Source organism: Eimeria necatrix, genomic scaffold (genome assembly GCF_000499385.1).
Source record: "Eimeria necatrix Houghton genomic scaffold, Enh_scaff239, whole genome shotgun sequence".
Lineage (NCBI taxonomy): Eukaryota > Apicomplexa > Conoidasida > Eucoccidiorida > Eimeriidae > Eimeria > Eimeria necatrix.
In genome coordinates this window covers 35,585-48,091 of record NW_013652971.1, presented here as the reverse complement: position 1 = coordinate 48,091, position 12,507 = coordinate 35,585, and the positions used below count along the sequence as shown (strand labels likewise).

Genomic DNA, 12,507 nt, shown 5'->3' with positions numbered 1-12,507 from the left:
ATTAATATGCCATTAAAATGCCATTAATATGCCATTAATATGCCATTAATATGCCATTAATGTGTCATTAAAATGCCATTAAAATGCCATTAAAATGCCATTAAAATGCCATTAATATGCCATTAATGTGTCATTAAAATGCCATTAATATGCCATTAAAATGCCATTAATATGCCATTAAAATGCCATTAAAATGCCATAATAAAGTGCCACAAAAATGCCATAAAAAGTTATTAAAATGCCATAAAAATGCCATAAAATGCCAAAAAAATGCCACAAAAATGCCATTAAAAATGCCACAAAAACGCCATAAAAATGCCATTAAAAATGCCATAAAAACCCCATTAAAACCCCATAAAAGCGCCCTTAAAATGCCCTTAAAATGCCATTAAAACCCCACTAAAACCCCCTAAAAAGCCCTAAAAAGCCCTAAAAACGCCGTTACAAAACCCCATTAAACCCCCCAAAAACCCCATTACAAAACCCCCTTAAAACCCCACTAAACCCCCTCAAACCCCCCCTCAAACCCCTCGAAAAGCCTCCGAAAAAACCCACCATTGGCCTGCCTGACGAGCTCTTCCGTGAAGTGCGCAGCGGCGAAGCCTGGGGCCCCTGGCCGTGCTGCTGCAGCGCCTGGACGAGGCCCTGGGCGAGCTCGACTGCAGCAAGAGCCGGGAAGAGCCAGCCGTTGCTGGCAGTGACATCCACCAGCGCATGCAGCAGCCGCAGCGCGGGCAGCAGCAGCTGCTGCTGCTCTGCAGCAAGGTCGCTGGGCAGGCTCCACCGCTGGCAGTGCGCCTGCAGCAGCAGCAGCAGCAGCGGAGATGCTGCGGCGATGCAGCAGCAGCAGCAGCAGCGGCGGTGATGCAGCAGCAGCAGCAGCAGCAGCAGGAACGCCCGCAGCAGCAGCAGCACAAGCAAGAACCCCCCTGCAGCAGCAGCAGCACCGCCGAAAACCCCAGCAGCAGCAGCAGCAGCGAGACCCCCCGCAGCCGCAGCAGCAGCAGCAGCAGCAGCAGCAGCAGCAGCAGACGTGGAGGAGAATCAGAGTCTTGGTGCTGGTTTTGGCGAAGTCCGCGCTCGGCGGCACTTTGAGACTCAGCCGCTGCGCCAAAGTCCGCAGCAGCGAATCTTCGCCGGGCCGAAGCGGCAAAAACGAAAACTCCGCAGCGGCGGAGAGAATTTCCAAGAGAGCTCTTCGCTTCGAAGTGGGGGAAAGCGAGCGATTAAAGAGCTCTGAAAAGGAAATAAATGATCAAAATAATTAAAATAATTAAAATAATTAAAATAAATTATAATAATTCATAATAATTGAATATTAATTGATAATTTGAGAGTTTAAAGGAGTGATCGGGTGCAGCGGAGAGAATTTCTAAGAGAGCTCTCCGCTTCGAAGTGGGAGAAAGCGAGCGATTGAAGAGCTCCGAAACGGAAATAAATGAATGATTAAATGATAAAAATGATTAAAATAATTAAAATAATTAAAATAAATTATAATAATTAAATATAATTAAATATAATTAAATATAATTGATCGTTGGAGAGTTTGAAGGAGTGATTGGGTGGGGGTTGGAGGGGGGGGGTGGAAGAGGTGGAGGAGTGGAAGGATTCGAAGAATGAAAGAAATGAAGAATTTAAAAGATTTAAAGAATTAAAGAATTAAAGAATTAAAAGATTAAAAGGATTTAAATAATTAAAAGGATTAAAAGGATTTAAAGAAATGAAAGAAATGAAGAACTTAAAGGATTCAAAGAATGGAAGAAATGAAGAATTAAAAGGATTTATTAAGAATCGAAGAAATGAAGAATTCAGGGATTCGAAGAATCGAAAAAATGAAGAATTCAAAGAATTCAAAAAATCGAAAAAACGAAGAATTCGGAGGATTTAAAGGATTTTAAAAATTAAAAGGATTTAAAGAATTAAAAGGATTAAAAGGATTAAAAGGATTAAAAGGATTAAAAGGATTAAAAGAATTCAAAAGATTAAAGAAATGAAGAACTGAAAGTATTCAAAGAATGAAAGAAATGGAGAATTGAAAGGATTCAAAGAATCGAAAAAATGAAGGATTCAGAGGATTCAAAAGATTCAAAGGATTAAAAGAATTAAAAAAATTAAAAAAATTAAAAGAATTGAAAGAATTAAAAGAATTAAAAGAATTAAAACAATTAGAAGAATTAAAAGATAAAAGAGATCGAAAAGATCAAACATTTCAAAAAACTCCAATTTTCGAAAAAGTTCAAAAAGTTCAAATGAGACGCCACGCGCTGCTGCTGGAGAGAAAGAAAGAAGAAAAAATAATTCTGCATTTCAAAAAAATGAAAAGATAAAATAAAAAGATAAAAAAATAAAAAGATAAAAAAATAAAAAGACAAAAAAATAAAAAGGTAGGTAGAAAAATAAAAAGATCAAAAAGAATAAAAAGATCAAAAAGAATAAAAAGATCAAAAGGAATAAAAAGATTAAAAAGAATGAAAAGATCCAATAATTCAAAAAGATCCAAAAATTCAAAAAGATCCAATAATTCCAAAAGATCAAATAATTGAAAAACATTAAAAAGATCAAAAAGATTTAAAAGATCAAAAAGATCAAAAAGATTAAAAAGATCAAAAAGATTAAAAAGATCAAAAAGATTAAAAAGATCAAACAATTAAAAAGATTAAAAGGATTAAAAAGATCTAATAATTCAAAAAGATTAAAAAGATGAAAAAAGATCAAAAGATCAAAAACATTAAAAAGATCAAAAAGATCAAACAATTCAAAAAGATAAGAAAACAAAAAGGACCAAACAATTCAAAAAACTTTAAATATCTGTAAACCCAAAAAAGTAAAAAACATAAAAACGTGAAAAGATCAAAAATTCAAAAATTCAAAAATTCAAAAATTCAAAAAATAAAAATAAAAAAATAAAAAAAGATATTTTAAAGAATGCCGGAAAGCTGAATTGAAGTGAAGGAGAAACTGCTGAGAAGTTGAAGAATTAAATTAAGAAATAAATAAAAGAAAATAAATCCGAAAATGAAATAATTAAATAAATTAAATTTAGAAATAAATAAAAGGAAATTAATTGGAAAATGAAATAATAAATAAAATTAAGAAATAAATGAAAGGAAATAAACTGGAAAATGAAATAATAAAATAAATTAAGTAAATTAAATTGAGAAATTAATAAGAGGAAATAAACCGGAAAATGAAATGAAATAAATGAATAAAATAAAATAAACTGAATTAAGGAATAAATGAAAAGAAACAAATCAGAAAATGAAATGAAGTGAAATAAATGAAATGAAATAAATGAAATGAAATAAGTGAAATGAAATAAAATAAATAGAATAAAAATTAAATTAAGAAATAAATAAAAAGAAAAAAATCAGAAAATGAAATGAACAAGAAAATAAAAAAAGATAAGCAAATAAAGAAGATAAATAAAGAACATAATAAACAAATAAAGAACATAAATAAACAACAAAAGAAGATAATAAATAAATAAAAAACATAATAAACAAATAAACAACATAAATAAACAAATAAAGAATATAAACAAACAAATAAAGAACATAAATAAACAACAAAAGAAGATAATAAATAAATAAATAACATAATAAACAAATAAAGAACATAAATAAACAGATAAAGAATATAAATAAACAACTAAAGAACATAAATAAACAACTAAAGAAGATAATAAACAAATAAAGAAGATAAATAAACAAATAAATAAACAAATAAACAACTAAAGAAAATCATAAACAAATAAAGAACATAAATAAACGAATAAAGAACATAAATAAACGAATAAAGAAGATAAATAAACCAAAAAAGACAAATAAACAAATAAAACAAATAAAACAAATAAAACAAATAAATAAACAAATAAAGAACAAATAAAAGAAATGAAACAAATAAAACAAATAAATCTGACCAATAGTGGCCACTTTGAATTAGTAAAATGCACAGATGAGCCCAAAACAAGTAGAATACAAACAAATAAAGGCGATAAATAAACAACTAAAGAAGATAAATAAACCAAAAAAAGACAAATAAACAAAGACAAATAAACAAATAAATTAAATAAATAAAATAAATAAACAAATAAATAAAATAAATAAACAAATAAAACAATAATAAAGAACAAATCCTGGCCAACAGTAGCCACTTTGACGTAACAAAAAGCGGAGATAAGCCCCAAGTTGAGGGGCTCGAGGTCGAAGATAAATAAACAACCAAAGAACATAAATAAACCAAAAAAACGGCAAATAAACCAAAAAAAAAAAGACAAATAAAGAAATAGAAGCTAAATAAACAAATAAATGACATAAATAAACAAATAAAACAAATAAAACTGACCAATAGTGGCCACTTTGACGTAGTAAAAGGCAGAAATGAGCCCCAAGTTGAGGGGCTCGAGGTCGACTTGAAAAAGAACATAAATAAACAACCAAAGAACATAAATACACCAAAAAAACGACAAATAAAGAAACAAAACAAATAAATGACATAAATAAAGAAATAAAACAAATAAAACAAACAAAACTGACCAATAGTGGCCACTTTGACGTAGTAAAAGGCAGAGATAAGCCCCAAGTTGAGGGGCTCGAGGTCGACTTCGTTTTTCTCGGCGAGGCACTGCGCCTGCTCGAGGGCGTGGACGGCGGACTCGACGAGTTCGGAGAGAAAGTCGCTGAGGTGTTGGTGGGAGGCGGCCTGGAGTCCGTAGTAGTTGGGGTTCTGCAGAGAAGAAATTGCAAAACAAACTCGAAAATGAACAATAAAAAGGAAATAAAACGAGAAATTCGGAGAAGGAATTAATTGCAAAACAAACTTCAAATAAATACAAGAAAATTAAACAAGATATTCGGAAACTGGAAAGAAACGCGGCAGAAAGAAGCCCAGGAACTCGCGAGCTGCAGCGGCTGCGCGCCGCCTCAGTTTCCAGTTTGGAAAGCTCTGGACTCCGTTTTTAATTCAAAAACCTCTTCTTATTCTCGCATTTGTTGTATTATTCGAAAATATTTTATATTATTCGGTAATCTTTTATATTATTCGAGAATATTTTAAATATTCGCGCATTCGTTGCCTCTGCGGCTCGCGCCACTTCTGAATCGGCGCGCCCGCGAGGTGTCTGTACACCCCAGCCTGCGCGGCGCTCCGCCTTCGAAAAGTGGAAAGCGCGCTTAAATTCGGCGGAAACCCTCCCCAAACCCTCCCCAAACTCTGCTAAACCCTTTCTAAACTCTTTCTAAACTATTTCTGAACTCTTTCTGCACTCTGGGTTCTGTAATTCGGAAAGAAAGCGCGGGAAAGCTGGGGAAAGCGCTGCCTCGGGCGGCCTGCCTTGGACAGTCTTCTGTAGAGAAAAGACCAGGTAAGCCAGTCAACTGCGTCTTGTTTGCTTTCAACTGTTTTCAAAACCACTTCTGCGTTCAAGTGGTCCTGCAAGTGCTGCTCCAGCTGCGACTCCACCGGCAAAGGCTCGAAAATGAACTTCTTGTAAAACTCCCGCTTGCTCGACGGACACAACAACACCACAAACCCGTGCCGGTCCACCCCCGGCCGCGTCGCCCGGCCCAGCATTTGCAACACGTCCGCGATCGGGTAGTCTTCGTATCTGAACAAAGTCATTTGGAGAAGTTTGAAAGAAATAAAAAGGCATTTAGTTGAAATAAAACGGCATTTAATTGAAATAAAGCGGCATTTAATTGAAATAAAGCAACATTTAGTCGAAATAAAGCGCATTTAATTGAAATGAAGCAGTGTTTAGGGGATATAATGCAGTGTTTAGGGGATATAAAGCAGTATTTAATGGATATAATGCAGCATTTAAAGCATTTGATGGAAATAAAGCAGTATTTGAAACAAATAAAGCACCATTTAGTGGAAATAAAGCACCATTTGATGGATATAAACCAGCAGTTAATGGATATAATGCAGTATTTAATGGATATAATGGAGTATTTAATGGATATAATGCAGTATTTAATGGATATAAAGCAGCATTTGGAACAAATAAAGCGGCATTTAATGGAAATAAAGCAACATTTGATGCAAATAAAGCACCATTTGATGGAAATAAAGCACCATTTGATGGAAATAAAGCACCATTTGATGGAAATAAAGCACCATTTGATGGAAATAAAGCACCATTTGATGCAAATAAAGCACCATTTGATGGAAATAAAGCACCATTTGATGGAAATAAAGCAGTATTTGAGACAAATAAAGCAGCATTTGGAAGAAATAAAGCAGCATTTGAAACAAATAAAGCAGCATTTGAAACAAATAAAGCGGCATTTGGAAGAAGTAAACCAGAATTCAAGAGAAATAAAGCATCGTTTGAAAGAAACAAATCACAATTCAAAAGAAATAAAGCATCGTTTGAAAGAAATAAAGCACAATTCAAGAGACACAAATCATAATTCAAAAGAAATAAATCATAATTCAAAAGAAATAAAGAATCATTTCAAAGAAATAAATCATCATTCAAAAGAAATGAACCACAATTCAAAGAAAAGAAATGAAACATAATTCAAAAGAAATAAATCATAAATCAAAAGAAATAAATTATCATTCAAAATAAATAAAGCACCATTTAAAAGAAACAAATCACAATTCAAAAGAAACAAAAAACAAAACATAATAGTCTTCATATCTGAACAAAAAGAGCATTTAAAGAACAAATCCTGAAACATAAAACACTCCAAATGTTCTTTTAATTTCAAATTAAATCCAAAAAAACAAAAAAGAAGAAAAGATAATTCCTCTTGGATTTAAAAACACTGAAGGACTATTTTTATTTTCGAAACAAAGTTCCACTTCAAGAAAAAAGAATTATATTTTCAACAAATGTTTTTCACGAACTAAAAAGTTCGAAAGTTATTTTCGGAATAAATTTTCATTTCAAAATAACAAAGTCTTTCTTTTCGAAACAAATCTCATTTTCCGGAATAAAAGTGCCATTAATTAAAACAAGTTTCATTTTCTGAAATAAAATGTGGTATTAATTAAATAAGTCATGCCATTAATTAAAAAAAGTATCATTTTCTGAAATAAAAGTGCCATTAACTAAAACAAATATCATTTTCTGAAATAAAAAGTGGCATTAATTAAAACAAATATCATTTTCTGAAATAAGAAGTGCCATTAATTAAAACAAATCTCATTTTCTGAAATAAAAGTGCCACTAATTAAAACAAATCTCATTTTGCGGAATAAAAGTGCCATTAATTGAAACAAATATCATTTTCTGAAATAAAAAGTGCCATTAATTGAAACAAATCTCATTTTGTGGAATAAAAGTGCCATTAATTAAAACAAGTCGGCATTAATTAAAGCAAATCGCATTTTCTGGAATAAAAAGTGTTAATTGTCGAAACAAATCCCATTTTCATGAATAAAACTGCCATTAATTGAAACAAATATCATTTTCCGAAATAAAAAGTGTTAATTGTCGAAACAAGTCTCATTTTGCGGAATAAAAGTGCAATTAATTAAAACAAATCTCACTTTCCCGAACAAAAAGTGTTATTTGTCGAAACAAATCCCATTTTCATGAATAAAACTGCCATTAATGGAAACAAGTCTCATTTTGCAAAACAAAAGTGCCATTAATCAAAACAAGTCCCACTTTCCGGAAAAAAAGATATAATTGTGGAAACAAGTATCATTTTGCAGAAGGAAAATGTCATCAAGCAAACCAAGCTTTCTTTTCCGAAAAAAAAAGAAAAAATAATGAAAAAAAGTCTCATTTTGCGGAATAAAAGTGCCATTAACCAAAACAAGTCCCATTTTCCGAAAAAAAGAGAAAAAATAATGAAAAAAAGTCTCATTTTGCAAAACAAAACTGCCACAAAACCAAACAACTCCCATTTTCCGAAAAAAAGAGAAAACAATGGAAAAAACTCGGATTTTCCAGAAAAAAACTGCCACAAATCCAACCACCTCCCACTTTCCGAAAAAAAGAGAAAACAATGAAAAAAAGTCTCATTTTGCATCCCAAAACTGCCACAAATCCCAACAAGTCTCATTTTCCGAAATAAAAGAGTGAAAAACCACTCATTTATCACCAAACCCCTCAAAAAAACCCAGCAAAAAGGCCTGCCGACCCGTTTTCCGTGAAGCGTTTGGTGTCGACGAGAACGACCAAATGGGCGCTCATTTGGAGGCCCCAAGCGGCCTCTTGGGCTGCAACAACAACTTGAATGGCGCCGCTGCTGTGCAGCTGCTGCACCAGCAGCCGCTCAGCAGCAGAAAGACCCGCGTGGAAAAGGCCCACGCCGTAAGACAAAGTCTCCAGCAACATCTTGTCCCGCACGATCGACGTGTACTGCTTCATCGTTTCGTCTGCACGCACATGCATGCATGCATCTTTGCATGCATGCATGCATGCAGGAGTGCATGCATGCATGCATGCAGGGGTGCATGCATGCATGCAGGGGTGCGGAAATGCGCGTCGGAACGGAGGCCGGGGACGCCGGAACCGCCCAGCATGCTTGTGCTGCATGCATGCATGCATGCATGCATGCATGTGCTGCATGCATGCATGCATGTGCTGCATGCATGCATGCATGTGGTGCATGCATGCAGTTGCTTGCCTGAAACGTGGAGGTACTTCTTGGGCTGGTCGTCTGCGGCGGTTTGGAGGAGCAGATCGATGGCGGTGAGTCTGCACTGCTTCCTGTCGGAGCAGAAGACCAAGACGTTCTTGAGTTTCCTGCTGCTGCTGCTGCTGCTGCTGCTGCTGCTGCTGCTGCGGCCCTCGCTCGGGGCCGTGTACAGCTTTATCGCCTGGTGCACCGCCCGAGACATCGCCAGCAGCCGCGCCTCTCTGTTGTAAACGTCGAAGCCGTGCAGCGAAATCTCCAGCGGCACAGTGCGCACGCTGGGGTGGAAGTTGAACAGGCCTGAATTCGAGACAAATTCATCAAAAAATGAACAAATTAATTAAAAAATAAACAAAATAATTAAAAATAAACATATTATTCAAAAAATAAATCAATTTATTGTTGGTAAATGGTCCACTGGGAAGAGAAGGAGCGGCGGTGGCTGCAAGAGTGTGGTGTCTGCTGAGAGGATCCGGAGAGTTGAAGGGCGAAATTGGATCGAATAAAAGCAAATCTGGATTTAATGGATCGAAAAAAAGCGAAACTGCATTTCAAAACATTTAAAAAAGAAAAAAGCGAGAAATAAAATGCATTTTGCACGAAACGGGATCTGTTCAGCTCCTCACCAGTGGCCGAGACGCCCAGCCAGTCCGCCACGTCTTTGGCGTTTGAAAGAGAATTCGCACAAGCCACAATCCGCACAGGCTGCGGCAATTGCGCAGAAATATATCTCATGCGAGAAAGACAGACTTCGAGAGTGGCGCCGACTGGAGAGTTCAGCAAGTGCAGGTCGTCCACCATCAAGAGGCGGATGGACTGCAGCACTTTGCGCGTTTTCCAACGCCGAGACAAAAAGTCCCACTTCTCCGGAGTCGACAACACAATGTGGGACTGTTCCAGAATCTGCAAACGCGCAAAAAGCCAGCTTTCCAGCAAGTCCACCAGGTGTACATACACCGCAGCAACTTGAATTCCCCTGCAAAGAAGCCTATGATCCTAAAGCGCTCCGCGCCACTTCGACTCTTCTCCAGCAGCAGCAGTCTTCTTTCAGCAAATAAAAGCAGCAAAGCAGCAGAACAAAGAAGAAAGCAAAGACAGAAGCAGCAAACGAAGTGGCAGTCCCGGATCACTCTCAGAACACATTCTTGCGGAGTTTGCTGGCCTGCTGCGTTCACTGACACGGAAAGAATGAAAAGAAGAACTTGCCTTGAGATCTGCATGCAAGTCGCCGGTGAGTTCCGCGATTTTGAGGCCCAAACCCGACCCCAACTTGGAACTCCACTGACGCAGAGTTTCCTGAACTACGGAGGCGTAGGGCGCGAGGTAAACGGCTTTCCAGGCACTCGCCGGCTCCGTCTTCAGCATTCGCAAAATTGCAAACTCAATGCAAATCTCTTTGCCACTTGTCGGCGGAAGACACAACAAAACTGGCTCGTTGGTCGAGTACAAAGTGGAAAAGACCTGCGCAGCAAACGCAACTTGCAAGTTGCAAAACAAAAGTCCACTTCTCGCGAGTTTACAGAAATAAAATAAAATAAAATAAAATAAAATAAAATTAAATAAAATAAAATAAAATAAAATAAAATAAAATAAAATAAAATATATTCTTCAAAAGAGGGTTCTCTGCAGATCGGCAAAGGTAACAACACCACCACAAACGCTTTCTGCAAAGTCCCAGAGTGAGTGCTGCTGCCCGCTTTAAAGCTGAATAATTCGAATGATTATAAATGAATAATTATAAATGAATAATTATAAATGAATAATTATAAATGAATAATTATAAATGAATAATTATAAATGCATAATTATAAATGCATAATTATAAATGCATAATTATAAATGAATAATTATAAATGCATAATTACAAATGCATAATTACAAATGCATAATTATAAATGCATAATTACAAATGCATAATTACAAATGCATAATTACAAATGCATAATTCCAAATGCATAATTCCAAATGCATAATTCCAAATGCATAATTACAAATGCACAATTCCAAATGCATAATTACAAATGCACAATTACAAACGAATGATTGAAAATAATTAATTATAAATGCAGCGATTTGCACCTGAGTCTGAATGGGATTGAAGGCTTTAATGCCTTCTTTCTTGTAGAGTTCCTCGGCCTTTTTATCATGCAAAGAAGACACCGGCAGCGGCTGCAAGTCCAGCAGCTCTGCATGCGGCGGCGGCTTTTCCGGCAAAATTAAATTGCGAAAAGAAATCGGAAGAGACGCCGCCGAGTGCAGCCACCGATCGGAAATCGCTCGAATGCAATAATTCGGAGGAATTGGATCTGTCACTGGCAAAGTGAAGGTCAGCGTGTGCTCCACTTCGCCTTGAAACGCCGGCAATATGAACATCTGCCGAGAAACAATACCACAAGTTGCAGAAAAGAAAAGTTTATAATGCATTTTCAATGCGGAAAACGGGTTTTTTATGTGGTAATTGTTTTGTAAATCTGTTGAACATGTTTTAAATGCGCTACAACGGGTTTTTAATGCGCTAAAACGGGCTTTAAATGTGTTAAAACGGGTTTTAAGTGTGCTAAAACGGGCTTTAAATGTGTTAAAACGGGTTTTAAGTGTGCTAAAACGGGCTTTAAATGTGTTAAAACGGGTTTTTAATGTGGTAGTTGTTTTGTAAATCTGCTAAACATGTTTTAAATGTGCTAAAACGGGTTTTAAATGCGCTAAAACGGGTTTTTAATGTGTTAAACGTGTTTTAAATGTGTTTAAAAGTATTGTAAATGTACTAAAACATGTTATAAGTGTGTTAAAACATGTTATATATGTAGTAAATCGTATTATAAATGTGTTAAGACGTGTTGTAAATGTGTTAAAACATGTTATAAATGGATTAAAACATGCTATAAATGTAATAAAACATGTTATAAATGTATTAAAACATGTTATAAATGTAATGAAATACATTATAAATGTATTAAAACATTATAAATGCGTTAAATATGTTATAAAATGTGTTCAAATATGTGATAAATGGATTAAAACACATTATAAATGTATTAAAACATTATAAATGCGTTAAATATGTTTATAAAATGTGTTACAACATGTTATAAATGGATTAAAACTCATTATAAATGTATTAAACCATTATAAATGTGTTAAATATGTTATAAAATGTGTTAAAACATGTTATAAATGTGTTGGGCGGAACATTCCAAGCAAACTCCCGCAGCGGGCGAATTCGAAAAAGCACCAAAAGAAGTTCCCGAGGAAATAAGAGCAGCAAAAAAGAACTCAAAGAAACAAAAAAGAATTCAAAGAAACAAAAAAGAACTCAAAGAACAAAAAAGAACTCAAAGAACAAAAAAGAACTAAAAAGAGTTCAAAGACACCAAAAAGAGTTCAAACACACTAAAAAGAGTTCAAAGAAACTAAAAAGAGTTCAAAGAAACTAAAAAGAGTTCAAAGAAATTAAAAAGAACTCAAAGAAGCAAAAAAGAATCCAAAGAAGCAAAAAAGAACTCAAAGAAACGCAAAAGAATCCAAAGAAGCAAAAAAGGAACTCAAAGAAGCAAAAAAGAATTCAAGAAACTAAAAAGAACTCAAAGAAGCAAAAAAGAACTCAAAGAAACTAAAAAGAATGGAAAGAAACAAAAAAGAATTCAAGAAACAAAAAAGAATTCAAGAAACAAAAAAGAATTCAAGAAACTAAAAAGAATTCAAGAAACTAAAAAGAAGACCTCGTGGTGTAGAATCAGTTCGCAGTCGACGTCGTGGACAATAAATGGAAGAAACAAAAAAGAACTCAAAGAAACTAAAACCAATTCAAATAAACTAAAAACAATTCAAATAAACTAAAGCCAATTCGAATAAACTAAAACCAATTCAAATAAACTAAAAACAATTCAAATAAACTAAAAACAATTCAAAT

At 34.7% G+C, this 12,507-nt stretch overlaps 1 protein-coding gene across 1 annotated transcript; it reads right to left on the bottom strand.

Annotated features, from left to right (window-relative positions):
- Positions 1 to 388: 388 nt before the first annotated feature.
- Positions 389 to 10,970, bottom strand: ENH_00032570 (sec63 domain-containing DEAD/DEAH box helicase, putative; the record flags this gene model as incomplete). Its single annotated transcript, XM_013580243.1, has 11 exons — positions 389 to 409; positions 556 to 798; positions 1,034 to 1,236; positions 4,345 to 4,410; positions 4,536 to 4,725; positions 5,377 to 5,605; positions 8,100 to 8,296; positions 8,596 to 8,897; positions 9,224 to 9,500; positions 9,777 to 10,058; positions 10,677 to 10,970. 11 exons carry the CDS (start codon positions 10,968 to 10,970, stop codon positions 389 to 391), a joined length of 2,304 nt encoding a protein of 767 aa, XP_013435697.1.
- Positions 10,971 to 12,507: the final 1,537 nt, after the last annotated feature.